Source organism: Theobroma cacao, chromosome 7 (assembly GCF_000208745.1).
Source record: "Theobroma cacao cultivar B97-61/B2 chromosome 7, Criollo_cocoa_genome_V2, whole genome shotgun sequence".
Lineage (NCBI taxonomy): Eukaryota > Viridiplantae > Streptophyta > Magnoliopsida > Malvales > Malvaceae > Theobroma > Theobroma cacao.
In genome coordinates, this window is record NC_030856.1 from 2,050,107 (window position 1) to 2,077,612 (window position 27,506).

Below are 27,506 nucleotides of genomic sequence, written 5' to 3' on the forward strand. Positions count from 1 at the left end.
ATTTTCTTAAAAACAAAAAAAAGTGTCAAAAGGCAGTCGACGTGGCATTTTCTCTTGGAATGTAAAAAAGAAACGTCAATCGAAACTTCCCAAAAACCCTACCAAAACCCTAAATCAAATAAATAAAGCTTTCAACTTTCTTCATCCTCCAAAGCCCTCCCAAACAACCCAAAACCTTAAAGAAGAAAGATGCGAAGACCCAAATCGAGAACAGTTCGAAAAAAGCACAAGGAAAATGAGTTCCAAGAAATCGAGGTTCTAAATGAATGGATAGAATCCCAGAAACCTGAATCCGGTTTCAACCCGTTGTCTCTCGACCCGCTCCAGTCCAAGATGCCAATTGGCCGAATTGTCGACCCCCAAAGTGGTGCTGTTTCGTTCTCGAGGTACACGGGAGCAAGGAAGTTTTATGAGCTGCCTATTTCGAAGAGGGCGAAGAATGGGTTGGAGGAAGGTGGGTTTAAGAAGATGACTGATATACAGGTGGCGTCTTTGCCTCACGCGCTTTGTGGAAGGGATATTCTTGGTGCAGCTAAGACAGGGTCCGGAAAGACTCTCGCTTTTGTTATTCCGGTTAGTTGTTTCTGCTTTTTTGGTGATTTTTTTTGAATTTTTGTGTTTTGTTTGGTTGTTGTTAAGCAGATAATTGGAGAAGGAAGTATTAATTTGATTGAAAATTAGCAAAGGGTTAAGATATATAGATGGTTCCATAGAAAAAGTGGTAAATTTATATATTTCTGTTATTTTAATTTTTTTTTAATTTTGATCATTCAAGAATGTTAGTATTTACTTTCAAGGCAATTTTATTTTGGATTAGTGGTGTTAATTGTTTGGTTTATTAGAAAGTTGGGAGGAAATTTTTGTGAGTTTGAGGTTTTGAGAAAATGAACATGTTCTCTCTTGTTTTGCAGCTGTGATGAGGTTATTTTTGGGGGTTGGAGTAGCTTTTGATGGGTTATAGTGCTGAGTGGAGTCATTTGGTGTTGCTGACTAGATTTACTTATTTAGTATTCATTTGTTTGTTGGATAGAAAATGAACTTTGGGAGATGGTTTTCCTGTCATCAAAATGTTGTGATATCAGAACAATAACTAATTCTAAGTTGTTTCTTTAATGTTTCTGGACCTTTTTGACAATTGAAGTAATGCTGAGTCAATTGTTTATTTCAGGTCTTGGAGAAGCTGTATAGAGAAAGATGGGGTCCTGAGGATGGAGTAGGCAGCATCATAATATCTCCCACAAGGGAGCTAGCTGGTCAACTTTTTGATGTATTAAAAACTGTTGGGAAGTATCACAATTTTAGTGCTGGCCTTCTAATTGGTGGTCGCAAGGGAGTTGACACAGAGAAAGAGCGTGTGAATGAGCTGAACATTTTAGTTTGTACTCCTGGACGTCTTCTTCAGCACATGGATGAGACTCCAAATTTTGATTGTTCGCAGCTTCAGGTCAACATAATTTTGTCTTAATTTGTTTCATTTTTTTATGGCTTGTCCTTTTTTCTTGTTTGTTATTACTTTCCAGTACTCTGTTTAGCTGCTGATTTGGGTAGAGTTTTCTGGCCAGGGAACAGGTTTTGGTCCTTGATGAGGCAGATCGTATTCTTGACATTGGTTTTAAGAAGACTTTAAATGCAATTGTATCACAGCTACCCAAGTGTAGACAAACAATGCTTTTCTCAGCAACCCAAACAAAGTCAGTTCAGGATCTTGCAAGGCTTAGTTTGAAAGACCCAGAGTATCTCAGTGTGCATGAGGAAGCTGTGACAGCCACTCCCAATCGCTTGCAGCAAACTGCAATGATCGTTCCACTCGACCAAAAGTTGGATATGTTATGGAGTTTCATAAAGGCACATCTGAGATCAAAGATTCTTGTGTTTCTTTCAAGCTGCAAAGAGGTATGTTATCATTATTTTATGTTGTGTAAACCTAACATATTCTGTTTAAGGGATTGATAAGTGGGTTTTGAAATACAAGTGATTTCTGCTGGGTCTTCATTAAAAATATTGGCTGATTGACTGATTATCTTGGTTGGAATTTGATATCTTTATTTGATCTCATCAAATACTGGTAGGAATTTAGTAACAGTGCATTGAATGCACGCAACTTCCTTATTTTTTACTCTTTTTTTCTTAGGTTTGTTAGGAATTTTATTGGTTGGAAATTGGAATTTTCAGATATTGATACCTTTTTTCAGTGTAGGTAGATGATGGAAAAATCTTCCCGTACTTCATGTCTTTCTAACTGCCTGATTGTTCCTCTGTTTACTTTTTAGTGCTGTTTGTGTTCATATTTGCCATCATTGGGAGTAATGATAATGTGAAAATATGCTTTTTCAATAGGTCAAATTTGTCTTTGAAGCATTCAAGAAATTGCGTCCTGGAATACCCTTGAAGTGTCTTCATGGAAGGATGAATCAAGAGAAGAGGATGGGTATATATTCCCAGTTCTGTGAGTCTCATTCAGTTCTGTTCTCAACGGATGTGGCTTCAAGAGGTCTTGATTTTAACAAAGCAGTTGACTGGGTTGTGCAGGTCAAGTTTTGCTCAAGAAAAAATAGAAGAAGCATTTTTCATTCATTATCTCAATGGGCTTATTTGCTTGTTGTTACAGGTAGATTGTCCGGAGGATGTTGCATCTTATATACACCGAGTTGGCCGCACTGCTCGCTATCTTTCTGGAGGAAGGTCAGTTTTATTTCTGATGCCTTCAGAAATGAAGATGCTTGAAAATTTACAGGCAGCAAAAATACCAATACAGTTTATTAAGGTAGATTAATCACCTGATCTTTTTTCCTTTTCCGATCTCTTATTTAGAAGATCCTTACGTGATGAATCACATCCTGATATCTGCCATTTGTATGCTAACCTTTACTATTATTATACTGATTTCCCAGGCAAATTCAAAGAGGCTGCAACCTGTTTCTGGATTGTTATCAGCTTTACTAGTGAAGTATCCAGATATGCAGCATCTGGCTCAGAGGGCCTTTATCACATATTTGCGTTCTATTCATATTCAAAAAGATAAAGAGGTTTTTGATGTGATGAAACTACCTATTGATGAATATTCAGCGTCACTTGGTTTACCAATGACCCCTAAAGTCAGGTTCTTGAACCAAAAAAAGAAAAGCAAAAAGGAGTCAGAAAAATCTTCTTTTCTTGAATCAGAAATCTTTGACGAGGAGAATGAGTCAGTTATGCCAAAAGAAGAGCTACTAGTAGAAGATGTGAAAGACAAGAAAGTGGACAAAGATTTTCTTCTGAAGGATGGTACACAAGATGTGGGAGAACAGAATGCTAGTGAGATTGGAGATACTATGTATGCCCCTCATTCATGTCTTACATAGGGAGTAACCATAAAGATGGTCATGCAATGATGCCAAATTATTTGACTTACGTGGTAGTCAGTTGAATGGCTAATTCTTTTGATTTAAATGCTGATTTTACTGGTAGACTTTAGTTGGTTAGGTGGTAACATGCAGACATCCTTGTCTGTTTTTCATTTGAAAGCAGTTTTTGAGTTATGTTTCTTTCTTTAGGCCGGTGACACGGGTTTTGAAGAAAAAAAAGCTGAAGATCAATGTTCATAGGCCTCTGGGGACAAGGGTGGTCTTTGATGAGGAAGGCAACACGCAGACTCCATTTGCCATGTTGGGTGACAAGAAGAGTGGCAACATTCTGCTCGACCAGGGTATACATTATCACTTCTGTTTACTGAACGTTATAGGCTTGTCAGTCTTGTGCTACTCTTCTGCAGCTTTTAGTGTATGATCTGTTAATTGATTTGATTTACTTTTTTCTGCTTCTTATGTAGTGTGGAGAACATGTTATCTTATGACTAATTTAATTCTTAAGTCAACTAGACCTTTGAATAGTTTTAGACAGCAGCTTATGTCATTCAAAATTTGGTGCTGCTTTTGACATAAGGGGCTCCCTTGCAGAAAGATATACTCAAATGGACTGTGTTTTCCATGCTTTGACTATGTTGAATGCATCGTTACTTCTTGATATTCTTTCATCTAATGCTTTTCATATTGCAGACAAAAAGGATGAGTACTACAAGAAAATGAGAGCTGAGTTGAAGCAAGTGGACAAGGAAGACAAGCTTTTGGAGCGCCAACGGCTTAGGGAGAAACGACTCAAGCAGAAGATGAAGCGAAAGAAAGGGAGAGAGGAGGAAGAGGATGATGAAGAGGATGAGGATGATCTTTCTGGTTTAGAAGGAGAATCAGATGCAAACAGAAAACATAAGAGGTCTAAAGTATACTTCCATAGTGATAGTGATGATGGTGAAATAGAAGAAAATAAGGCCGACACAGGTTTCAATGCTGATTCCGTATCTCTGGCAGAACAAGAAGAACTTGCTCTTAAGTTGTTAAACTCAATGCACTCGTAAATTATATGAAGTACATGATCCTCCTATTGACCTTATATTAGTTCATTGCCAACAGAAACAGCTGAAACCTTTCTGTTCCCAATTAACAGAAAATGCAATTTTGTCCTCTTCACAGCATTTTGCTTGTTTCCTCTGTTATTTACTGGGTTTAGCATATCAAAGTTTCTTATTCAATGATGAAAATAGTTAATTGTTTGAAAACATCCGGTATTTAATGTAAGTGTACCGGAGGTTTTTACATGGGAAGACCAAGCTTCTGTCTGGGCTTTAAAGCATTTCAAGGAGGCATTGCTGAAGTGCTAACTTCAATCTGTAGGTGGAAACATGAGTCTTAGAAATGCTTGGTTACTGCCCTTATTTTCATCTTAAAGTATGAGATCCATGGTGTTTGATAGAGACAAAAAGGTGAGTAAAAAGTTAGGCTTGTCCAAGTTCACATCCTCCAAAACCCAGTTCCCTCACAAGAGGGAGAATGATCCATGGAAACAAAGCACATTAAATCCATTATAATTAGCAATTTAAGCTTTAATTTTTCCATTAATTACTTTCTTTTGCTTAGTTTTGTTATCTATCGCTTACCAGCCGGGTTGGTCTTTGGGACAGTTCTGCCCGGAAATTTATTTGGTAATGAACCAACCCTGAGGTGGCTAAAGAACAACCTTTCAAAGTCTGGAAATGTTAACAGAACCTCATTGATGTACAAAAATAGAAATAAAAAGCTCTTTTATTCCAGAAAAGGAAAGTAATCATTGGGACAAAGATATTGCCTGCTGATGCTTATAAAGAAAGCTACATTGCAGCTTGTACTATCAAATAGGTGACAGTTGCAGTACAGAAGAGCTTCAAATTATATTGCAATCTTCTTTCATTATCTTTTCTTTTCTCCTCCAATTTTGTTCACTTCAAGATTTCTCTTTATCCATGTAAGCTTTGACTCCAACTCATAGCAAGAACTTATCCCTGCTCTTGAAAAGTCATAAATTCTTAAAATATTGATAATTTTCCCTATTCAAAGTTAGACAGAGGAAAATGGCCTCCCATATATATTATCATAAAAAATTATATGCAGACATATACTTATGAAAAAGAAATTGAAAGGTAGCAAAGTCATACACGAAAAGTATAATCAATTTGACATATGTTAATAATATCCTACCTGATATATGGTTGGCCATGATGCATGCTGTCACGCCCCAGACCCGAGACATGACAGACGCCGCATACCTATAAGGTATAATCCTACAGACATGCAAGGCTCTAAAATATATATATCTTAAATCATTACTAAAAGTGACTAATATACCTGAAGAATTTAGTGATTTATAAACTATATCTGTTGACAGAATTTCCAAATATCATAATTCGACAATATTCAAAATTAAATCTCCAAAACCATAAAGCTACTAAGTCAAGATAAAAGTCTGAATACTAATTAAGAAAGTTCGATGTTCATNATATATTTTCCTCATTCAGCTCTTTGAACAAGGAAAAGAACTGTTGATCCATTTTGCAATAGATATTCATCATGCCTGCAAGCGGTAAGAGTAAAAATACAATATCATGCTCTTTAATGAGAGCATTTCATTTTCTCCGCCCATGTTGTCGACTCATTTCATTGCAGAGAGATTATGTATTTATCATTGAATCAAATGTACGGACGATATGAGTTTTTTATATGAAAAAAATAGTTAAATATTACTTAAATTTGAAAGCAATCAGCCTTCAAAAGAAAATATCAAATGCAATTAACAGGGCATTGCCATGGGGGACCAAGTTCTGCATAGGCTTTTAATTAGTTTTTCAGAGGGGCAACAACTCCAAGAAATACACGCGGGGTTTTGTTTGGTACGTAATACATAAACAAACACGTGGCATTGTGATTGTAACAAATACCTACCAGTACATAGGCATAGTGCAGAGGTAACACAATACCAAAATTCTTCTGCAACTTTTTCTTCTTACATTCATGGCTAATCCTTTTTCGTCTTCTTCATCATGTTCCTTGTTGAACTTGAAACAGCATTTCATTGTTAGCTTTCTCTTTGTCACCTTTACCATAACTTCACATGTGAATGGATGTTTCACATCAATCTTCAGCTTTGGTGATTCCCTAGCTGACACCGGAAACTTACTTCAAATTTCACTTTCAGAATCCAGCAAGCTTCCTCAAAGTGCTTTCCCTCCATATGGACGGACCTTTTTTCATCATCCAACAGGGCGATGCTCTGATGGCCGGCTGGTTATAGATTTCATTGGTGGGTGAGTGTGCTTTGGTTACGCTTAGATTATTATGGTTTTCATTTGTTTTCGTGGTTTTGCAGCTGAGGATTTTGGATTACCGTTTTTACCACCATATTTTGGAGGTGAAAATGGAAGACCAAATAACTTTCAGAAGGGTGTGAATTTTGCTGTGGAGGGTGCTACCGCACTTGATGATGAGATTCTCAAAGAAAGAGGAATCACTAATCCGAACACAAACGTTACTTTGGGAGTCGAATTGGGGTTTTTCAGAGATGTTTTATCATCTCTCTGCTCATCTTCTTCAGGTGAATTGTCATATCCTTTACATATAGTGTTTGGTAGAAAGGAAAAGAAAGGATAGAAGTATTTTTATGAAGGACAAACTGTTCCACTTACTCTAATATGAACCAATTCTTTGATTGTTATGGGAGAGATTGACAGATTGCAGAAAGCTCCTTAGCAACTCTTTGATTGTTATGGGAGAGATCGGAGGAAATGATTACAATTTCGCATTCGAGGAAGGGAAAAGCAATGAGGAGACTCGAGAGCTTGTTCCTCTAGTTATTGATACCATAGCTTCAGCAATCCATGTAAGAAAACTGCCTGCCAGCGTGTTAAAAATCTTGATAAATTTGCTGATATCGTTAACATATTTTAGTTGGCAAGGCAATGCAGGAGTTGATTGAGTTAGGGGCAGTCACATTTTTGGTCCCTGGAAACCTACCAATTGGATGCCTCCCATCATATCTGACAAACTATCAGGGTTCAGATGAGGAAGAATATGATCCCTTAACCGGTTGTCTAACATGGCTGAACCAGTTCTCTGAGTACCACAATCAATTGCTTCAGGAAGAACTTGCTAGAATCCAAGAGATTCATCCCCATGTCAACATTTTTTATGCAGATTATTACAGTGCTGCAATTCGTTTCTACCTTTCTCCAAAGCAATTTGGTACTTTCACTTTCCAAAAAACACAAATTGAGCTTATATAGACTACTGAAAACTCAAATTCTTAACTTAATAATCATTTCCAGGGTTTAGAAAAGAAACTCAGAGAAAAGCATGCTGCGGAGGGGGAGGTCCGTACAATTTCAACTTGTCGGCAGTTTGTGGTTATCCGCTGGTAACATCCTGCTGTGATGACCCTTCTTCGTATGTAAGCTGGGATGGTATACATTATACAGAAGCAGCCAACAGATTGCTTTCGAGGGCCATATTAGATGGACTACACACTAATTTTCCCATTTCAAATAGCTTGTTTCAGTCATTTACTGTACACAACAAACATAGCAATAGTTGAGGGCAGAAATTGAGAATCTTAATTTTAGAAGGTAGGTCATGGTGTGTTGGAGTTAGGCTCAGTTTGCAATACTCCTTAATATGAAAAGTTTGTTTTCAATTTAGAAAAGTAGTGCTGTGTGCTAATTACATGTCTTTTACTTGGTGATTATTTAGTTTCTTTTATTTGGTGGTTATTTGGTTTTTCATGTTAATCATATTTTGACAGTTAAAGTAAATGTAAGGAACAACTCATAAACTTAGTGATGTGACAATCTTAAGTAGTATTATCTATTTTATTTATTTATTTATTTTTTAACATTATCTTTTGTAAGGCTATAAAAACTGTTATCTTTATTAATGAAATTGTGTGATTATCTTCCTTTTTTGTTTTAGCACTCAATAATCTCTTAAATGTCCCAAAATTCTAACATGGTGACATGAAATGAGAGGTCAAGAGGAATTCCATCCCTTGAACGGTTCTAGGAGAAGTAAGAACAAGAAACAGGCCGCAGGCCAAGTTTCTTGCCCTTACTTGTTCTTTTATTGTGGTGGTGTCTCTGGTTTACTGATTTGAGTTTGCTGTTTCCCTTGTTGAGATTTCTTTTGCTGCTCTGAGTCTAATAATAGGGTGGTGGATTCATGTACTCTGTATAGTTTAACAGGCTGTGGTCATGGTTGTTTTTTTTTTCAAGCCATTCTAAGACAGTAATTGACTGGAGGATGACCAGTCGATATTTGTCTGCTTTTGTAAATAATAGTTTCATATAATGAAATGATCCACTTTAATTTTTTTTTAAAAAATAGAAGCTAAAAATATTTTTATTATATTTATATATTTAGAATATTTTTAATTTAATAGATATGAGACTATAGTCAATTTAATAAGTTGAAAATTTAATTTATAAACATGATTCGTTATATTCACAGTTAATGAATTGCAATCGGTCAAAGAATTTGAAGGTCTTCCTCTTTAACAAAAAGAACAATTCACCCCTATATTACATAGTTTACTTTATCAAGATTACAGTCACAGACTAACAATATCAAGAATACATGTGGGGCTTATACAATGTACCAACTTGGATTAGTGGGTGGAGCCATGAATTTTACAAAATGAAGGTGATAACGATCAAAGGAAAGGTTGCTTTCTAAGGATCGAATTTCCATGGCCCCAGAAAATGTTTTCCAGGCTGGTGAATTGGCTGTGGATCAGTCTTGTCAGGACTTGTGGAATCAATTCGGGAATGAATAGAAATGTCCTAATGCTTCTTTAATGTTAAAGGGCCAATCTTATCCAAGATTAAGTGCCGTATACTGCTTAAGGATTCACTATTCTGATTCTTATGAAAGTTAAGCTACAATTTGCAGCTGATGCTGTCACTAATTCATCTAACTCAGTAATACTATCAAAACTTTAAGGTAAAATATATTTCTTTTTAAGTTTTTATCGAAATGACACGACAATATATTAATTTTCAAAATAAATACTTCGTTCAAAAAATATATTTTTCGTTGGCCACATAGGTCCAATTATTATTATTTTTGTTAACTTGGTGACGTGGTAGAGTAAAAAGATAGTTTTACCTTTAATTACTTTTTAAAATTAATGTTATATAATTTTATTATTTTTTACTAATTAAAAAGAAAAAAAAACTTTTCATTTAGGGAGCACCAGAGCTCCCATTGGGGCTCCTTAAGGGAGCACTAGTGCTTTACTAGATAACCCAATTTGGGGCTCCCCTTTTTTGGTGAGCTAGAGAGCACCGTTTTTATTTATTTTTTTAAATATAATAATAATTTTTTAAATTAATAAAAAAAGAAAGGGCATTTTAGTCTTTTCATAACTTCTGTTAATGNCTTCTTTCTTGTTTTTTTTTTTTTTTTTTTTAAATATAATAATAATTTTTTAAATTAATAAAAAAAAACATTTTAATTTTTTTTAATCTCTGTTAACAGTATTTGCATTTTTAAGATGAGTGTTCATTTCAAAAATTAATAAACTCATTTAAAATTTCGTCGACTAAAACTTAAAGGAGTTATCCTCCTTTAAGAGCAGCTTGAGTAAGAAGCCTGAAACCATGCTCCCAAACCAATCCCACTTCCACTAACAACAAACCAACCACCCACCACTCTACGTGGCCCCACCATACCACCACCAATTCACACCGGCCCCATCAACCTTTTTCCATCATGCACCGAACTCATCCTTCTTGAACACCCAACACCTCCAATCGGCCCCACCCTAAGGTAACATCTTCCAGCAAAACTATGTCATTCCAACGCCGCAACAAACAATGCAGCTAAGCAACCAAGCCTTCAAATATCCACTTGCACACTCATATCCACAAGCCATAAACCCCCCACTAAAAACTGCCCACCGCGATTGGCGATCATCTCTCCACTCAGTCTACATCTCTAACTTGAGTTGAAGAGTCACCAGGAAAAGACTCATAGAGGTTTTTGATGCTTATGGCAAAGTGAGGGACGTCTACATCTCCAACAGACAAAGCCAAGACAAAGTCACCACCTTCGCTTTTGTTAGGTACAAAGCGCTACGGGAGATGGATAGAGCTTGTACCCATGGAAATGGAAGGAGACTCAATGGGCATTATATTGTTGTCAAAAAAGCTGAGTATGGATGGGACCAAAGAAGGGTAAGAACGCAACCAAGCCATACTAGACGACCTAGCCAAGCCAGCGAAAGCAGACAGCTAGCACAATCACCATCAAAATACAGCACAAGGCCAAGTTCACCAAGAGATGATAGAACTTATCTCCAGGTCCTACAAAGCAGCCTGCAATTGCAACCACCACAACCACCACAGCAACAAGCCAATTTTAACATTGAGGTATGTCAAGAAGAATTCGAATGGCTCAACTACAGTGCTGTAGGCACACTATCAAGCTACGTCCACCACCAGATCCTCCAAGAGATTTTTGCAGAGAAGGATATCAATGTGTGATCAAGTCGATAGGGGGGCAAAAATGTTCTTCTCACTTTCTGTCTCAAGGAAGACCTGAAGGTTTGCACCGAAGAACACAGAGCATGGCTTAACCTCTAGTTTGAATCCATTGTCCCCTGGAAAAATGCAACCCCTCATGTTGAGAGGCTAATATGGATAAAAGTTGATGGTGTCTCGATCAACCTGTGGACTGAAGCACTCTTTAGTGAAATTGGGGAACAATGTGGCTCTTTCATCATGACAGATGAGGACACCTACCACCGTAGACGATACAACATTGCTTGAATGCTCATATCTGTCAAAAAGAACACTACTGTTCCCACCTCAGTTACTTTCAAAGCAAATTGAGGAGTTTACAAGGTCCATGTAAAAGAAGAAGATGTGCAAGACATTCCTAAACCCCATAGCTTTGGCGGAGCTCTGACGACATCTCACCCTTTGATTCAAACCAAGCAGTACAGTGACAGTGGGCAACGATCTATTGGATGGGACATGCCAGAACAGCAAGGCTTGAGTAGAGCAGCCTGCAAAACTCAGAGTGAACACTGTTCAAGGACTGATAGCCTCAGGGAAACTGTCCATCTTGAGCCCATCAAAACACGCAGTAGCACCACAATGGCTCCCTCAATCAACCTACAAAACAAAAGTCCCACCCATGCTTCTAGTTTGCAGTTTCCACCCCATCACCAACTAAGCTCACAAAATAGCCCCACACAAGTAAACCTACCATCACACAACTCAGGCCAAAAGATATCCAGGTTTGTATCATGGCCAACGCTCAAGCCCACCAACCCAACCAACTCAACCAGAAAAGCAAAGCAATCCAAAAAGACAACAACCTTGAAAACCCAACGAGGCAGCTCAGTAAAAGATAAAGCAGTAGTGTCACCCAACCCGTATGCCCAAGATCTCCACTCCTCAGATGATGACTTTACGCCATTTTCAAAGCTGTGGGTAAAAATAAGAGCAAGAAAAAAGGAAAAAGAGTCATTTTTCAACTTAAGAAGTTAAGAAAACTCAAAAAGTGCCTTAGTTCAGAAAAAAAACAAAGTAAAAAAAAATAAGATTCGGGCAAAGAATCCAAAGGGAGGAAACAACAGAAAAAGAGGAAAGCCCACACGAAGACAAACAACCTTATAGAACCCAAAAATTGTGCAACAAGTGAAATAGAGAGAAACTCCACTGTATTGGAAGAAGCAAGAAAGACGCTCAACATATGTTCATTACTAGGGCTTGTCCTTGAAAATGATGATGACACAACTATCCAATACTTCTCGGAGTCTTTGGTCAACTCCACCAAGAAGGCTAAAAGATTTCGCCAAGTGTGATAAGCGTCTCCCCACTCTTCCACCATGATTAATGTTATCTCATGGAATATCAGGGGCTTAGGATCGAGGATTAAGCGAAGAGCAGTGAAAAGGCTTGTTAACTCCCAAAAAGCAAAAATACTTTTTTTACAAGAGACAAAAAAGAACACTATGGACCCTCTCTTTGTCAAATCCTTATGAAAAAAAAAGAGATTTTCTTATGAGATGGTAGCCTCCATAGGTGCTATAAGTGGACTCATTACCATTTGGTCAGAAGATTTTTTTGAGACCTCTTCTATTGTAGTCCAACAAAGATATATCCTTACCTCCGGAATCATTAAGCTTGTCAACTTTCGATGTTCGTTTCTGAATATCTATGCACTTAATTGCTCAGTGGAAAGAGCTAGTCTATGGGTTGAAATTTTAGAGCTCAAAACTCAAATAACGGGGCATCTGTGTGTTTGTGGTGACTTTAATATCATCAAGACTGCTGATGAGAAAACATGAGACAACTTGGATCTCACTGGTATGGCTCAATTCTCTGATTTTATCAATGATATGAATCTTATTGATATTCCTCTTTTTGGATGGTTGTTTACGTGGACAGATAATAAGGAGGCCCCAACCAAATGCCGCCTCGATCGTTTTCTTATCAGCAGCGAGATTATCCTCAGCTTCCTTGCAATTTTACAGAAGGTACTCCCAAAATCCCTCTCTAACCATAATCCCATCACACTCATTGTTGACTAAAAGAATTGGGGTCTAAAAACCTTTCGACTATTTTCCCACTGGTTCGAAAATAAGGAGTTTGTCGCTTTCTTGAAAAGCACATGGGATTTGATCAATCAAGAAAATAGTGGCTTTAGTGGTCTTTTTGAAAAAATGAAAAGGCTTAAACTCTCAGTGAAAGCTTGGCAACAACAACATCATGTTGAAGATGGGAAAATGATCACCATCCTCGAGAATGACATTGATACCCTGAAAAAAGAAGCAGAAAAGAGGGAACTCTCTGTACCTGAAAAAGCCAACCACACTAACCTTAAATCAAAACTTTGGCACCTGTACAAACGAGAGGAGCAATCATGGTTACAAAAATCACAACTGTAATGGACTAAATTAGGTGATCGTAACACCAAGTTTTTCCACATTACAGCCTCAAACAGAAGGAGAAAGAACTTAATCCATCAGATACAGAGGAATGGGACCTTTATCCATGACCCCATCGGCATAAAAATAAGGTACTTTTTCACTTCAAAGCTTTTTTTCTCAGACAAGATACCTTGAAAATTAAAGAATTTAATTGCCAATTTAGACAACTCAGTACTGACCAGAATAACAACCTTGAAGCACCTTTCACTGAGGAAGAAGTTTGTTTAGCCATTCAACAGTGTGATGGGAACAAAGCTCTTGGCCTAGACGGCTTCAACGTAGAGATCTTTAAGAAACAGTGGCCACTTTTCAAAAAAGAAGTTCTTGCTTTTATGGAAAATCTCTACAGCACCGGGAAATTCAACAAAAATATAAATTCCTCTTTTATTACCTTGGTTCCAAAAATAAGTAGTCCTACTTTGATCTCTCACTTTAGGCCCATAAGCCTTGTAGGTTGCATATACAAAATTTTAGTAAAAGTTCTTGCTAACAGGCTCAAAGCGGTGATCGGATCTGTCATTGGTGAAAACCAATTTGCTTTTTTCAAAGGGAAGCAGATTCTTGACTATTACTTAATAGCTAGTGAGCTTATTGACTTAATGAAAAAAACCAAAAGAAGCGGTCTTATGTTCAAAGCTGATTTTGAAAAGGCTTTTGATAATGTTGAATGGGACTACTTGGATTTAATCATGCAGCTCATGAATTTTGGTCTAAGATGGCGAGGTTGGATCAGGCAATGTGTTACTACTGCCAGCATTTCAATCCTTATGAATGGCACCCCTACTGCTCAATTTTCTACTCAGAGAGGACTCAGGCAATGATGTCCTCTTTCCCCTTTTCTCTTCAATATTGTTGTTGAATCTCTTAGCATCCTTCTTAACAAGGCTAATAATCTGGGAGTCTTTGAAGGAGTCAAAATTGAGAGCTCTGACATTGCTATTTCTCATCTGTAATTTGTAGATGACACCTTACTTTTTTGTGGACCTCACTTTGATCATATTATAAATATTGCAAGAATTTTACGAATTTTTCAATCAGTTTCAGGGCTCAAAATCAATTTCTCTAAGAGTTGTCTAATAGGCATTGGTATCGATGATTCTCTGTTGAGTTCTTGGGCTTCAATGATCAACTACAAGGTGGGAGCCCTCCCCACGAATTATCTTGAGTTACCGTTATGAGCTAATCTTCACTTTATGGGCACTTGGTAGCCCATCATTGACAAATTTAATTCAAGATTAACTGGTTGGAAAGGACAATTTCTCTCTATGGGAGGTAGGCTTACACTTATCAACTCAGTACTCTCAAGCCTCCCCCTCTTTTACCTCTCCATTTTTCGTCTTCCAGCCATGGTTAAACAAAAACTTGAAGCTATTCAAAGAAATTTTCTCTGGTCTGGTTCTTCCGAGAAAAAGAAAATTCATTATGTCAACTGGTCTACTGTTAGTAACCCAAAAACTCAAGGAAGATTGGGAATCATAGATTTAGAGCTAAAAAATAGAGCTCTTCTCAACAAATGGCTTTTGAGGTATGCAAATGAGCCTGATAGGATATGGAGGCAAGTTGTGTCTGCCAAAAACAAGTTGAAACCGGATTGTATGATTCTTATTGACAAACCTCACAAGCCTTCCTCCCTTGGAATCGCATCATGAAGCCAATAGACTTAACAAACAAATATCATGAACTTGTAACCAAAGGGTTTGCTCACTCTCTCGGTGAAAGCACCACCATCCGCTTTTGGGAAGACTTGTGGGCTGATGACTACACTCTGGCCACCAAATTTCCACGCATTCATGCATGGGCAATAAGCAAGAAAGCCACGATTGCTAAAATGGGAAGCTGGGTCGAAGGAAATTGGAGGTGGGATGTTAAGTTAAGAAGGCAGCCTCTTAGCTAAGAGCAAAATCAGTGGAGAGATTTCACTACCTTCATTAAGAATTTTCAACCTCACCCCACTGACAAAGATATAGTGGTGTGGAAGAAAACTACTAGTGGTCTCTACACTCCTTCCTCTTTTATTAAAGCAAGCCATGGTACCCCCCTAGCTCTACAAGTTTTTAGAAAAATGTTTGGATTGGCTACGCTCCCCCGAAAGTCGAAACTTTCTGTTGGCAAACCCTCCATGGCAAAATAGCTGCTAAATCTGTTTTGATGCATCAGGGAGTTCTTGCAGTTGATGACGCTAATTGCTCATTCCGCACCTCTCAGCTCGAGACTCCCTTTCATGTTCTCTTTGATTGCACCATTGCTTGGAAAACATGGTCTTCTTGTTGTTGCTTATGGGGTATCACTTGGGTTCAACCTGGTGATGTTTTGTCTTTTTTTAGGGCATGGTTTGAACTTCCCATGCCTACGGGCAAGAGAGATACATGGAGAATGCTCTTTTTTGCAACACTTTGGACACTTTGGCTTTGTAGAAATCAGGTTATTTTCAGAGGGAAAAGGTTCAATCCAAACAAAATGAGAGACATCGCCTTTTTATGCCACATGCTTTGGTGTCAAGGGAAATGGGACCTTGGCCATGTTCCTACTGACTTGTGTCTCATGGAGCCTTTTTGGTCCAACATCAACACTAAAAGGAAGAACCAAAGAATGGCTGCCAACTGGTCAACTCCACCACCTGAAACTCTTAAACTCAACACAGATGGCGCAGCAAAAGGCAAACCCGGACCTGCTGGTATTGGAGGAGTGATTAGGGACCACCATGGCTTCATTCTGGGAACATTCTCTGAAAACATTGGTATTGAGAACTCAAATTTTGCTGAATTTTATGCCATACGAGAAGGAACCAGCTTCTTCTTTTCATCTCCCCGGGCTGCCACTCATTCTCTAGTTGTGGAAAGCGACTCTGCCAATGCTATCAATTGGGCGCCACACCACTGCAAAGTCCCTTGACGGATTATAAAAATTTTTCGAATGCCATTGAAACTTTCTTGTGTAAAAGCACAAGAATCACTTTCAAGCATGTAATGAGGGAAGCCAACAATGTTGCAGACGGATTGGCCAAAGCAGGGGTATTAAGAGACTCAAACTTCAAAGCCTACTTTCAAAACCAACAGGGGGAGAGTACATGAACTCTTCCTTCATTGCAAAAAGCTTTATTATTTTGGTTAACCTTCAACTATCCCAATGTCTTTTCTTTTGAATATGATTTCTCACTTCATCCTCTGTTTGTCATGCTTTGTACCTCAATGCTGGAAGTAGCAGACCTCTTTTTTTGTAATCTGCTATTCTTTTGCATGGCATTCTTGAAGTGCCTTTTGTAATCTCTTCTTACGAGATCGCTTGTGAATAACAAATACTGCCTTTCAAAAAAAAAAGAACTTAAAGGAGTTGAGGTATTTTACCGAAACTTTAATGAATTATGGGTACATTTTGGGGTCTTATTGAAAAGTTAGAGATGTACAAGTTGCTTGCTAGAGTACCAAAAGAGAAAAGAAAAATAAAATATATATCATACTAGCTTATGCTAACTACATAAATTTGTTCCAGAAGTCAGAAGTACTATAGATGATCAGCATTCCTATGAATCTCCACATCTTTCAAAGCTCTTATGCTTCTTTTGCTCATTAACAATTACTCTTTCAATCATGGTTACTTCTTTATCATCTTATTCTTTGAAACAACTTCTTGTTGTTGTTGTTAGCTTTCTCTTCGTCATAACCATTAATATGTCCGATTTTAAAGGATGTTTCACATCAATCTTCAGCTTTGGTGATTCCTACACCGATACTGGCAACGTAGTCCACATTTCACTCTCCGAATCCAGGGAGCTTCCCCGCAGTGCTTTTCCTCCACATGGCAGGACCTTTTTTGGTCATCCAACAGGGCGAAGCTCCGATGGCCGGTTGGTTATAGATTTCCTTGGTACGTATATATATGTATAACCAGGTGAAATCAAATATTGACCATATGGTTTAACTTTTGGTTATGTTTATATCAAATAATGGTTATATATATATTGAAATTTTGTTTTTGCAGCTAAGGATTTGGGACTCCCCTTTATAGCACCATATTTTGGAGGTGAAAATGGAACATCACAAAATTTTCAAAAGGGTGTGAATTTTGCTGTATCGGGTGCTACAGCACTGGATTCTGCGTTTCTTGCAGAAAGGAGAGTCTATGGTCTCGTCTCAAACCTTTCTTTGGGAGATGAAGTGGGCTTTTTCAAAGATGTTTTGCCATCTCTTTGCTCATCTTCTTCAGGTAAGCTTTTGCCTTGTTTAGATTTGTGTTTTCTAGAAAAGAAAACTGCAGGAAATGTTATTGTTGATATTTTTTCTTAAAATTTTTTATTATGTGGGTAATTTCAGTTTAATAAAACAAATTGATAATTTAGTCTGAGACAAAGCATGAGAGCCTAATTAATATTATATTGATCTATTGATGATGGGTTTTATACATCTTATTGTATCAATGTGGTTTAACGGTTATGTAGACTTTGACTTAGAAAATTTCTAATGAAGGCTTCTACTAGTGTTTATTATTTATATAATTGGCTAAGTCCCTCTTCACTTCTAACAACGGTCTCTACCCATTAACGAAATCTAACCTCAATCAGTATTAATGAATCAATGTACGCAATTACAATTATATAATTCTTAGTGTTCTAATTTTCACATATAGATCTAGAGATTAAAAACTTTAATTTTTTTCTTCCCTCGTCAAAGAAACTATGTAAGCCCTGTTTCATTTTCAGTGAAGAATGGGAAAATAAAAATAAATTGGAGATTGAAAGCAAATTTAATCTAATTTCTCTTCATACATAGTTGGCTTTCTTGCTCGGTTTCCTAAACCCAAAAATGGATTGTTTCATAGATTGCAAAGAATTCCTTCGGACTTCTTTGAGAGTCATGGGAGTGATCGGAGGAAATGATTACACTCACGCATTTCAACAAGGCAAAAAGTACGACGAGGTTCGAGGGTGGGTTCCTCTTGTTGTTGGTAACATGGCTTCGGCAATCAATGTAAGAAACTCTATCCCAACTTGCTGGAAATATTCACAAACTCTGAAGCCAAAATTTTTCAAGAATTTGAAACATCGATGGAGACAACTATTGACAAATATCACTAGGCAATGCGATGCAGGAGTAGATGGGAGTATGGGGCAGGGACAATTTTGGTCCCTGGAAGCGTACTACGTGGATATATGGGATCGTATCTAGCATTATTTCAGAGTTCAGACAAGGAAAAATATGACCCTTGAACTGGTTGTTTAACATGGGCAAACGAGTTCGGAGAGTACCACAATGAATTGCTTCAGAAGGAACTTGATCGAATTCGGAAGCTTCACCCCAATGTCCACATTATTTATGCTGACTATTACAATACTGCAATGCGTTTCTACACTTCCCCAAACAAATTTGGTACTTTCATAAATAGCTGTCTTATCATTGTCCTTAACTCAATGATCATCAAAATTTGGCTTGTTTACCTGGATTTTTTCTGGATGATTCCAGGATTTACGGAAACTCTGAAGTCATGCTGCGGAGTGGGAGGTTCATATGGTTTCAATTTATCTTAACGCTGTGGTGACCCACCTCTGAGAATCTGCTGTGATGACCCTTCTTCGCATGTAAGCTGGGATGGTGTACATTATACAGAAGCAGCCTACAGATTGCTTTCCAAGGCTATACTAGAACAACTATTCACCATTCCTAGTGTAAATAACTTGTCTTCCATTTACTTGTTAACAGACAAACTTATCAGTAGCTGAGACATGGGTGACTGTTTATTTGACATCTTTTTATGTTCCTTTGTCAATTTATGGCAACGGATTTAGATTCAAAACAAAATCTCACTTTAAATTAGGTGAGATGTTACTTTCTGTCTTTGAATTTTCTTTTGTTCCTTTAGTGAATAAAATACATGTGAGTTGGGGTGGACTTAAAGAATTTTTTTGAATGGTGTCATTATGATCGTGCTCAAAAATTTTTTTTTTTCTCGATTCATGATTTGCTGAGAAAGTACTTAGATTAAATTCAACATAACTTTGCTTAAAAGAATATTGTTGAGTGCCATCATTAGTGAAATTTTGTTATTGTTGCTCAAAATTTGAATCTTGTGAGACACTTTTTTTTCTTTTAAAATATCTTGCCATAGCTTATTTATCTAAAATTATAAAATTTGTTAAAAATTACTATTCATTAGTATTAATTAAAATATTAAAATTAAATAAAATATGATCTTCCATAGCAAATTATCAAGTTGAGTAACTAACAATATAACAATTTTCTATTCATTGATCAAAATTAAATATAAACATCCACAAACTACATAAAATTAAGTACAAAAATCAAATAATCAAATAATATATCTATAAAATAAATAAATAAAAAAGACTCATAATTTCAAGATATTATTTGACATGCAATATTATTTTCTATTAACTATATAATAATTAAGAACCCAAATTATCAAACTAATCAAAAAAAATATTTAGACATAAAGTATTTAAAAACTTAATTTGAATTGAAAAGGGGCCTTTATCACATATTTGCGTTCTATTCATATTAAAAAAGATAAAGAGGTTTTTGATGTGATGAAACTACCTATTGATGAATATTCAGCGTCACTTGGTTTACCAATGACCCCTAAAGTTAGGTTCTTTAACCAAAAAAGGAAAAGCAAAATGGAGTCAGAAAAATCTTCTTTTCTTGAATCAGAAATCTTTAATGAGGAAAATGAGTCAGTTATGCCAAAAGAAGAGCTACTTGTAGAAGATGTCAAAGACAACAAAGTGGACAAAGATTTTCTTCTGAAGGATGGTACACAAGATGTGGGAGAACAGAATACTAGTGAGATTGGAGATACTATGTATGTCCCTCATTCATGTCTTACATAAGGAGTAATCATAATGATGGTCTTGCAATGATGCCAAATTATTTGACTTATGTAGTAGTCAGTTGAATGGCTAATTCTTTTGATTTAATTGATGATTTTACTGGTAGACTTTAGTTGGTTAGGTGGTAACATGCAGAGATCCTTGTCTGGTTTTCATTTTGCAAGTAGTTTTTGAGTTACGTTTCTTTCTTTAGGTCGGCGACACGGGTTTTGAAGAAAAAAAGGCTGAAGATCAGTGTTCATAGGCCTTTGAGGACAAGGGTGGTCTTTGATGAGGAAGGCAGCACGTAAACTCCATTTGCCATTTTGGGTGACAAGAAGAGTGGCAACATTCTGCTCGACCAAGGTACACATTATCACTTCTGTTTACAGAAGGTTATAGGCTTGTCAGTCTTGTGCTACTTTTCTACAGCTTTTAATGTATGATCTGTTAATTAATTTGATTTGCTTTTTTCTGCTTCTTATGTAATAAGGAGAAAATATTATCTTATGACTAATTTAATTCTTAAGTCAACTAGACTTTTGAATAGTTTTAGACAGCATCTTATGTCATTCAAAATTTGGTGCTGCTTTTGACATAAGGGGCTCTCTTCCAGAAAGATATACTCAAATGGACTGTGTTTTCGATGCTTTGACTGTGTTGAATGCATTGTTGCTTCTTGATGTTCTTTCATCTAATGCTTTTCATATTGCAGACAAAAATGATGAGTTCTACAGGAAAATGAGAGCAGAGTTGAAGTATGTTGAATGTTAGTGGTATTTGATCAGCATCAAAGTAAAATGGTTAGCAGCAAGTAAGGATACACTGGTAACAGAATGAAGGAAGAAGTATCAGTAATCAACAGAGCACTTCTTGCAGCTATCGTTTAATATTTTGTTCATTGTCATTTTAGACTGTTACTCTTATGTTCTTTAATTGTTCTTTACTTTACTGTTTTACTTCATTCACTAGTGTAGAGAGTCTGTTGTTATTTCACAAAATTGTCTCGTTTTGCTATGTATGTTGAAGGTTGTTACACAGATTTTTGTGACATTCCTTCTTGATGTTAACAATGCCAAGCGTCTATAGCTGGTTAGCTACAGTTTTCGTTATTCTCTCTTCTCTAACAATGTATATATATCAGTTGGTTATTAATAAAAAGGTGCTGCTGTCATTTGAGAGCCATCTATTTTTATGTTCTCTAGAGTTCTTCTTTGTTTTTTGGAAATCTATTGATAATATTCCTCTTCTTTGCTAAAAATCAACATAGTATCAAAGCATCTATAAGGATCTTAAGGGATTGTTGGTGCTATTTTTTTCTATTTTATCTACCTTGCTTTGTTGGTTGTTTTTTCATCCGATTGTGATTGTTTCTCCACGGCCACAGCTGGGTTTAGCACATCAGCTTCGCCAGTTTTTTCAGGGGAGAACTATGCTTTCTGTTTAGTCAAAATGAAATCCTACTTGAAGGCCTTCAATATTTGGGACGCTGTGGAGACTGGGGTTGAGCCAGCGCTAATATATGCAAATCCAACCATTGCTCAGATGAAGCAACATGAAGAGAACATTGCTAAGAGGTACAAAGCTTTGTCTTGTTTGCAATCTGCTCTGTCTTATGATATTTTTGTTAGGATAATGCATTTAGAGAATCCTAAAGAAGTTTGGGATCACTTGAAGGATGAATTTCAAGGTAGTGAACGTACCAAACAGAATCAGGTATTAAACTTAAATAGACAATTTGAGATGTTGAGTATGGATGATAATGAGTCTGTTAGGGAGTTTTCAGGAAAATTGATGGGTATTGTGAATCAACTCAGATTGTTGGGGAAAGCAATACTTGAAGATAGGCTAGTTAGTAAAATGCTAGTTAGCTTACCTGAAAAGTATGAATCTAAAATCTCTTCCTTAGAAGATTCCAAAGATTTATCACAGCTCACCTTGAAAGAGTTGGTAAATGCCTTGGAGGGATTGGAACAAAAGAGAGCATTTAGGCAAAAAAAGTTAGTTGACAGTGCTTTAGTTGCAAGAACAAAAACTTTGAAATCGGGTGGCAGCAATTCTAAAAGAAATGTAGTTGAGAAGAAGGAGAAAAGGGAAGAAACCAGTGGATGATAAGTCTGGGAAACAGAAGACCAAACATCTTCCTTGTACTCATTGCAAAAAGACCACTCACACTGCTAAGTTTTGTTGGTATATGCCTAATGTAGAGTGTAGGTCTTGTGGTCAGCAAGGACATGTTGAAAGGGTATGTAAAAACAAGAGTTCACATCCTGATGAAAAGGCTGCTGTTGCAGAGGAAGTGGAGAGTACATATTAGGTGTTGTTCATGGTTCGAGAGGTCAGTAGTTCAGACAAAAAAAAATTGTGGCTGATAGATAGTGCTTGTTCAAATCATTTGACTGGAGATGAAAGTCAGTTTACCTCATTGAATAGGAGCTATAAGGCTAAGGTGGAGATTGGTTATGGGTCATTTCTTAGGATACTTTGTATAGGGACAGTAGCTGTCAAGACTCAAGCAGGTAGCAAATACATACATGATGTCTATTTGGTTCCTAAAGCCACTCAAAATTTACTTAGTGTTGGTCAGATCACTAAGAATCATTATTCATTTTTATTTAAGGGTCAATACTGTACCATTTTTTATCCTAAAGGTGAGGAGGTGCTGACTGTTGAGATGAAGAACGAGTGCTACCCTATTGACTAGAAAAGGGTAACTATCAAAGCTTTTATCAACTATGTTGATGATTCTGAATTATGGCACAAAAGATTTGGACATGTCAACTATCATTCTCTGCAAAGGATGTACTCTCAGAAGTTGGTTGATGGCTTACCTAAGGTTGAAAAAACTGAGTTACTATGTGGGATATGTCAGATAGGCAGCAATGCAAGCTTCCATTTCCAAAAGAAAGGAAGTGGAAAGCATCCAAGAAACTGCAGCTCATACATACTGATCTGGGAGGCCCTATGAAAACTGTCTCCTTATGTGGCAATAAGTATTATTTGATCTTTATTGATGATCTAACCAAGTACTGTTGGACTTATTTTCTTAAGTTCAAATCTAAAGCTCTATCTTACTTTGTTAAGTTCAAGAATCTGGTTGAAAACCAAGCTAATGTGAGCATCAAGATCTTCAAGAGTGATAATGGTAAGGAATACACTACTGGGGAGTTTAAGAAGTTTCTTTGTAAGTTTGGCATTACTCATCAACTCACTGTTTGATACAACCCTTAGCAAAATGGGGTTGCTGAGAGAAAAACCAGAACATTGATGGAGATGTCTATATGTTTGTTGTTTTAAAAGCAATTATCAAACCACTTTTGGTTAGAAGTTGTGAATACAGCAAACTACCTACTGAATGTAACTCAAACAAGGGCACTGGTTAATAAAACACCATTTGAAGCTTGGTTTGGTTACAAACCTTCAGTTGCTCACTTAAGGGTATTTGGAAGCATCTGCTATGCAAAGATCCCGGATCAAAGCAGGACTAAGTTGGATGAGAAAAGTATCTTGGCTATTCACATTGGTTACAATGAAGTTTCCAAAGGATACAAATTGTATAATGTGAAAACTCAAAAGTTCTTTGTCAGTAGGGATGTCAAATTTGATGAACATTCTTATTGGAACTGAGAGAAGTCAACTGTTGATTCTTTGAGTAATCAGAATCTTGTGCAATACTAGTCAGTGAGAGAAGATGATGAAGAAGTGGATATTGAAGATGAAAACCTTGCTGTGAGAGGTACTAAGTCACTGCAAGATATCTATGCCCGGTGTAATATGGCAGTGTATGAACCTACTAGTTATGCAGAAGCAGCAACTGACAGAAGGTGGGTGCAGGCAATGGAACAAGAGATGTTGATGATTGAGAAAAATGGTACTTGGTTGTTGGTGGACAAACCAACAGATCAGCATGTAATTGGAACCAAATGGATTTTCAAGACAAAGCTTAATACTGATGGATCAGCGAACAAGTACAAAGCAAGATTGGTAATAAAAGGGTATTCTTAGATTTATGGTGTGGACTACAGGGAGACTTTTGATCTAGTCGTGAGACATGACACAATAAGGTTGTTGGCTGCATTAGCAGCTCAAGAAGGGTAGAACATCTGGCATCTTAATGTGAAATCTTCTTTTTTGAATGGCTATCTTGCAGAAGACATCTATATTCATCAACTACAAGGATTCATCAAACCAGGGACTGAGGATAAAGTCTGCAAGCTGGTGAAAGCGTTGTATGGCTTAAACCAAGCTCCAAGGGCCTGGTATGATAGAATTAACTCATTTCTCATTGCTGAAGGTTTTCAAAAGAGTCAAATGAGCCAACACTATATGTGAGCAGCACTAAAGCTTCAGTCAAGGTAATTTTTTCTCTATATGTTGATAATTTATTACTTACTGGTTCGAATTTTAGTTCCTTAAGTGATTTTAAGAATAAGCTGATGAAAGAATTTGAAATGACTGACTTAGGAAAGATGCACTATTTTCTGGGATTACAATTCATTCAAAGGTCAGATTACATTTGTATACATCAAAGTAAATATGCAAATGAAATTCTGAAGAAGTTTCACATGGAGAAGTGTAAAGCTGTGGATACCCTTTTAGCTTCAAACTGCAGATTAACCAAGGATGATGGTACCCCAAGTGCAAAAAGTTTAGTATATAAGAGCATCATTGGAAGTCTACTCTATTTAACTGCTTCAAGACCAGATATTATGTTCTCTGCTAGTTTGTTGTCTCGATTTATGTGAAGTCCCTCACAAACTCACTTTGCAGCAACTAAGAAAATGCTGAGGTATATTAAAGGAACAGTAGAGTTAGGCTTGAAATTTGAGAAGAAGAAAAGCTCTGTTCTTATGGGATATTGTGAGAGTGATTGGGTAGGAAGTCTTGATGACTCTAAAAGCACTTCAGGTTATTGTTTCTCACTTGGCAGTGCAGTTTTTAGTTGGAATTCTAGAAAGCAAGAGGTGGTGGCTCAATCCTCTGCAGAAGCAGAGTATGTTGTTATTGCTGCTGCTTCAAATCATGTGATTTGGCTAAGACAGGTCTTTCATGATCTAAGGTATATCAATGAGAAGGGTACACTGCTATACATTGATAACAAATATGCTATTTCAATTGCAAAAAATCCTATGCAGTATGGTAGGACAAAACACATCAAAGTGAAGTTTCATGCAATCCGAGAGGCTGTGAAGGATGAAGAAGTTGATATTCATCACTGTGGCACTAAACTGCAGTTAGCTGATATTTTTACTAAGAGTTTAAGTAAGGATCAATTTATGTTTTTGAGATTTGAAATGGGGTTGTGCAACTCAAACACCAAGGAGGTGTGTTGAATGTTAGTGGTATTTGACTAGCATCAAAGTAAAATGGTTAGCAGCAAGTAAGGATGCACTGATAACAAAATGAAGGAAGAAGTATCAGCAGTCAACAGAGCACTTCTTGCGGCTATCGTTTAATACTTTGTTCATTGTCGTTTTAGACTATTACTCTTATGTTCTTTTACTGTTCTTTACTTTACTATTTGAATTCATTCATTAGTGTAGAGTGTCAGTTGTTATTTCACAACACTGTGTCGTTTTGCTATGAATGCTGAAAGTTGTTTCACAGATTTCTGTGACATTCTTTTTTGATGTTAGCAATGCTAGGCATCTATAGCTAGTTAGCTATAGTTTTCGTTATTCCTTCTCCTCTAACAATGTATATAAATTAGTTGGTTATTAATGAAAATGTGCTGTTGTCATTTGAGAGCCATCCATTTTTATGTTCTCTAGAGTTCTTCTCTGTTTTCTGGAAATCTGTTGATAATATTCCTCTTTTTTGCTAAAAATCAACAAAGCAAGTGGACAAGGAAGACAAGTTTTTGGAGCACCAATGGCTTAGGAAGAAATTACTCAAGCAGAAGATGAAGTGTAAGAAATGGAGAGAGGAGGAAAAGGATAATGAAAAGGATAAGGATGATCTTTCCAATTCAGAAGGAGAGTCAGATGCGAACAAAAAACATAAGAGGTTTAAAGTATACTTTCATAGTAATAGTGATGATGATTAAACAAAAGAAAATAAGGTTGATGCAAGTTTCAATGCTAATTTCGTATCTCTGGCAAAACAAGAAGAACTTGCTCTTAAGTTGTTAAACTTAATGCACTCGTAAATTATATGAAGTACATGATCCTCCTATTGACCGTACATTAGTTCATTGCCAACAGAAATAGCTGTGTTGAAGATTAATACTTAATCTGTGAAGTTAGCTGACTAAAGCATGAAGTTAGCTAACTAAAGTGTGAAGTTAGCTGACTACAGTTATTGGCAGGAAGCAACAAATTGAAAGTTGAGGAAATTTGTTCAAGGAATGAAACGCTGCCCTTAGGGATTTAAAAAGCTTAATGATACGATGGTTTCTTGTGTCGTTTAACTTGGTTTAATTATTCAGTTGCTAAACGCAGTATTTTGATGTCGTTTTGCTTGGTTGTCATTTTCTGTTGTCAATGCTCAACAGTCATGCTTATTCTTCTTGTTTTCTGTTAGAGCTGTGCTTCGATTGGTGTGAAGTTTTTCCTTTTGATTCGATTTATGAGGAAAGTTTATAATTGCTTAGTATAAATACAAATTTGAAAATTGGATTGATGTGCTTTTTGGATCCAATATTTTGAGCTGAATTTCTTTCTCTGTTTTTCTGCTCAACAAAGCTCTTTGAACTTTTTCAAGTAAAATTTTCCAGAAATTCTTTAATTATCTGTTTGGCTGTTTTCTTCAATTGGTATCAAAGCTTTAAGTGATCTTGAGGGGCCTAGGTTGTGATACAATGACTTTCGGATTCAATTCATCAACCCACCAAAGTTCATCGGAGAGAACTATTCTTTCTAAAGTGTAAAGATTGAGCCATATCTCAGAGCCTTCACGTTGTGAGAAGCGTGGAGACAGATGAGGAGCCAGTGCAAAAAAGAGCTAATTCAACTATAGCTCAGATCAGCAATTTGAGGAAGACAAAGCAAAAAGGTACAAAGCTCTGTCTTACCTTCACTCAGCTTTATCTGATGAGATTTTTTATCAGGTTATGCATTTGAGATCTCTTAAGCAAATTTGGGACTATCTGAGGGATGAATTTTTTAAAAGTGAACGAACTAGGCAAATTCAGGCTTTCAACTTAACTCAAAAGTTTGAAACGCTTAGAATGAAGGACAGTGAAAACATTAGAGATTTTACTAGTAAAATGATAAGACTAGTAAATCAATTAAGATTACTTGGAAGGGAAATTACTGAAGAACGTTTAGTGACTAAGATGTTGGTGAGTTTACCTGAGAAGTATGAATCAAAGGTGTCATCATTAGAAGAAGCTAGATATTTGACTCAGATTACT

General features: G+C 36.7%; 4 protein-coding genes and 1 pseudogene across 5 annotated transcripts; all 5 read left to right on the forward strand.

Moving 5' to 3' along the window:
• On the forward strand, positions 79-4,507 carry LOC18593530 (DEAD-box ATP-dependent RNA helicase 32). The gene is made up of 8 exons (XM_007020800.2): positions 79-573; positions 1,169-1,444; positions 1,570-1,893; positions 2,338-2,529; positions 2,609-2,764; positions 2,892-3,313; positions 3,534-3,685; positions 4,035-4,507. Exons 1-8 carry the CDS (start codon positions 190-192, stop codon positions 4,388-4,390), a joined length of 2,262 nt encoding a protein of 753 aa, XP_007020862.2. The 5' UTR covers positions 79-189; the 3' UTR covers positions 4,391-4,507.
• LOC18593531 (GDSL esterase/lipase At1g28570) lies at positions 5,857-8,194 on the forward strand. 2 transcript variants are annotated; one of them, XM_018124933.1, is made up of 6 exons: positions 5,857-5,928; positions 6,541-6,645; positions 6,712-6,936; positions 7,073-7,221; positions 7,307-7,583; positions 7,667-8,194. In XM_018124933.1, exons 1-6 carry the CDS (start codon positions 5,916-5,918, stop codon positions 7,930-7,932), a joined length of 1,035 nt encoding a protein of 344 aa, XP_017980422.1. In that variant the 5' UTR covers positions 5,857-5,915; the 3' UTR covers positions 7,933-8,194. The 2 variants fall into 2 exon arrangements, with proteins under 2 accessions (XP_017980422.1, XP_017980421.1); XM_018124932.1 differs by lacking the exon at positions 5,857-5,928 and having other exon boundaries at positions 6,244-6,645.
• LOC108662698 lies at positions 14,679-16,224 on the forward strand. Its single transcript, XM_018124170.1, has 3 exons — positions 14,679-14,925; positions 15,027-15,172; positions 15,490-16,224. Exons 1-3 carry the CDS (start codon positions 14,679-14,681, stop codon positions 16,222-16,224), a joined length of 1,128 nt encoding a protein of 375 aa, XP_017979659.1.
• On the forward strand, positions 16,920-19,070 carry LOC18593534 (annotated as a pseudogene).
• On the forward strand, positions 21,605-22,264 carry LOC108662699. Its single transcript, XM_018124171.1, has one exon. The coding sequence runs from the start codon at positions 21,605-21,607 to the stop codon at positions 22,262-22,264; it is 660 nt and encodes a 219-aa protein (XP_017979660.1).

What these genes read in the sequence shown, in the direction of transcription:
- LOC18593530 (XM_007020800.2), top strand. Translation starts at nt 190, where the DNA reads ATGCGAAGACCCAAATCGAGAACAGTTCGAAAAAAGCACAAGGAAAAT. An exon ending in TTGATTGTTCGCAGCTTCAG is followed by an intron (nt 1,445 to 1,569) that starts GTCAACATAATT and finishes GCCAGGGAACAG; the next exon opens with GTTTTGGTCCTTGATGAGGC. An exon ending in TACCAATACAGTTTATTAAG is followed by an intron (nt 2,765 to 2,891) that starts GTAGATTAATCA and finishes CTGATTTCCCAG; the next exon opens with GCAAATTCAAAGAGGCTGCA.
- LOC18593531 (XM_018124932.1), top strand. Translation starts at nt 6,357, where the DNA reads ATGGCTAATCCTTTTTCGTCTTCTTCATCATGTTCCTTGTTGAACTTG. An exon ending in GCTGGTTATAGATTTCATTG is followed by an intron (nt 6,646 to 6,711) that starts GTGGGTGAGTGT and finishes GTGGTTTTGCAG; the next exon opens with CTGAGGATTTTGGATTACCG. An exon ending in TCTCTGCTCATCTTCTTCAG is followed by an intron (nt 6,937 to 7,072) that starts GTGAATTGTCAT and finishes AGAGATTGACAG; the next exon opens with ATTGCAGAAAGCTCCTTAGC.
- LOC108662698 (XM_018124170.1), top strand. Translation starts at nt 14,679, where the DNA reads ATGGTTAAACAAAAACTTGAAGCTATTCAAAGAAATTTTCTCTGGTCT. An exon ending in AAACAAGTTGAAACCGGATT is followed by an intron (nt 14,926 to 15,026) that starts GTATGATTCTTA and finishes TTGTAACCAAAG; the next exon opens with GGTTTGCTCACTCTCTCGGT. An exon ending in TTGCTAAAATGGGAAGCTGG is followed by an intron (nt 15,173 to 15,489) that starts GTCGAAGGAAAT and finishes TTGATGCATCAG; the next exon opens with GGAGTTCTTGCAGTTGATGA.
- LOC108662699 (XM_018124171.1), top strand. Translation starts at nt 21,605, where the DNA reads ATGAAATCCTACTTGAAGGCCTTCAATATTTGGGACGCTGTGGAGACT.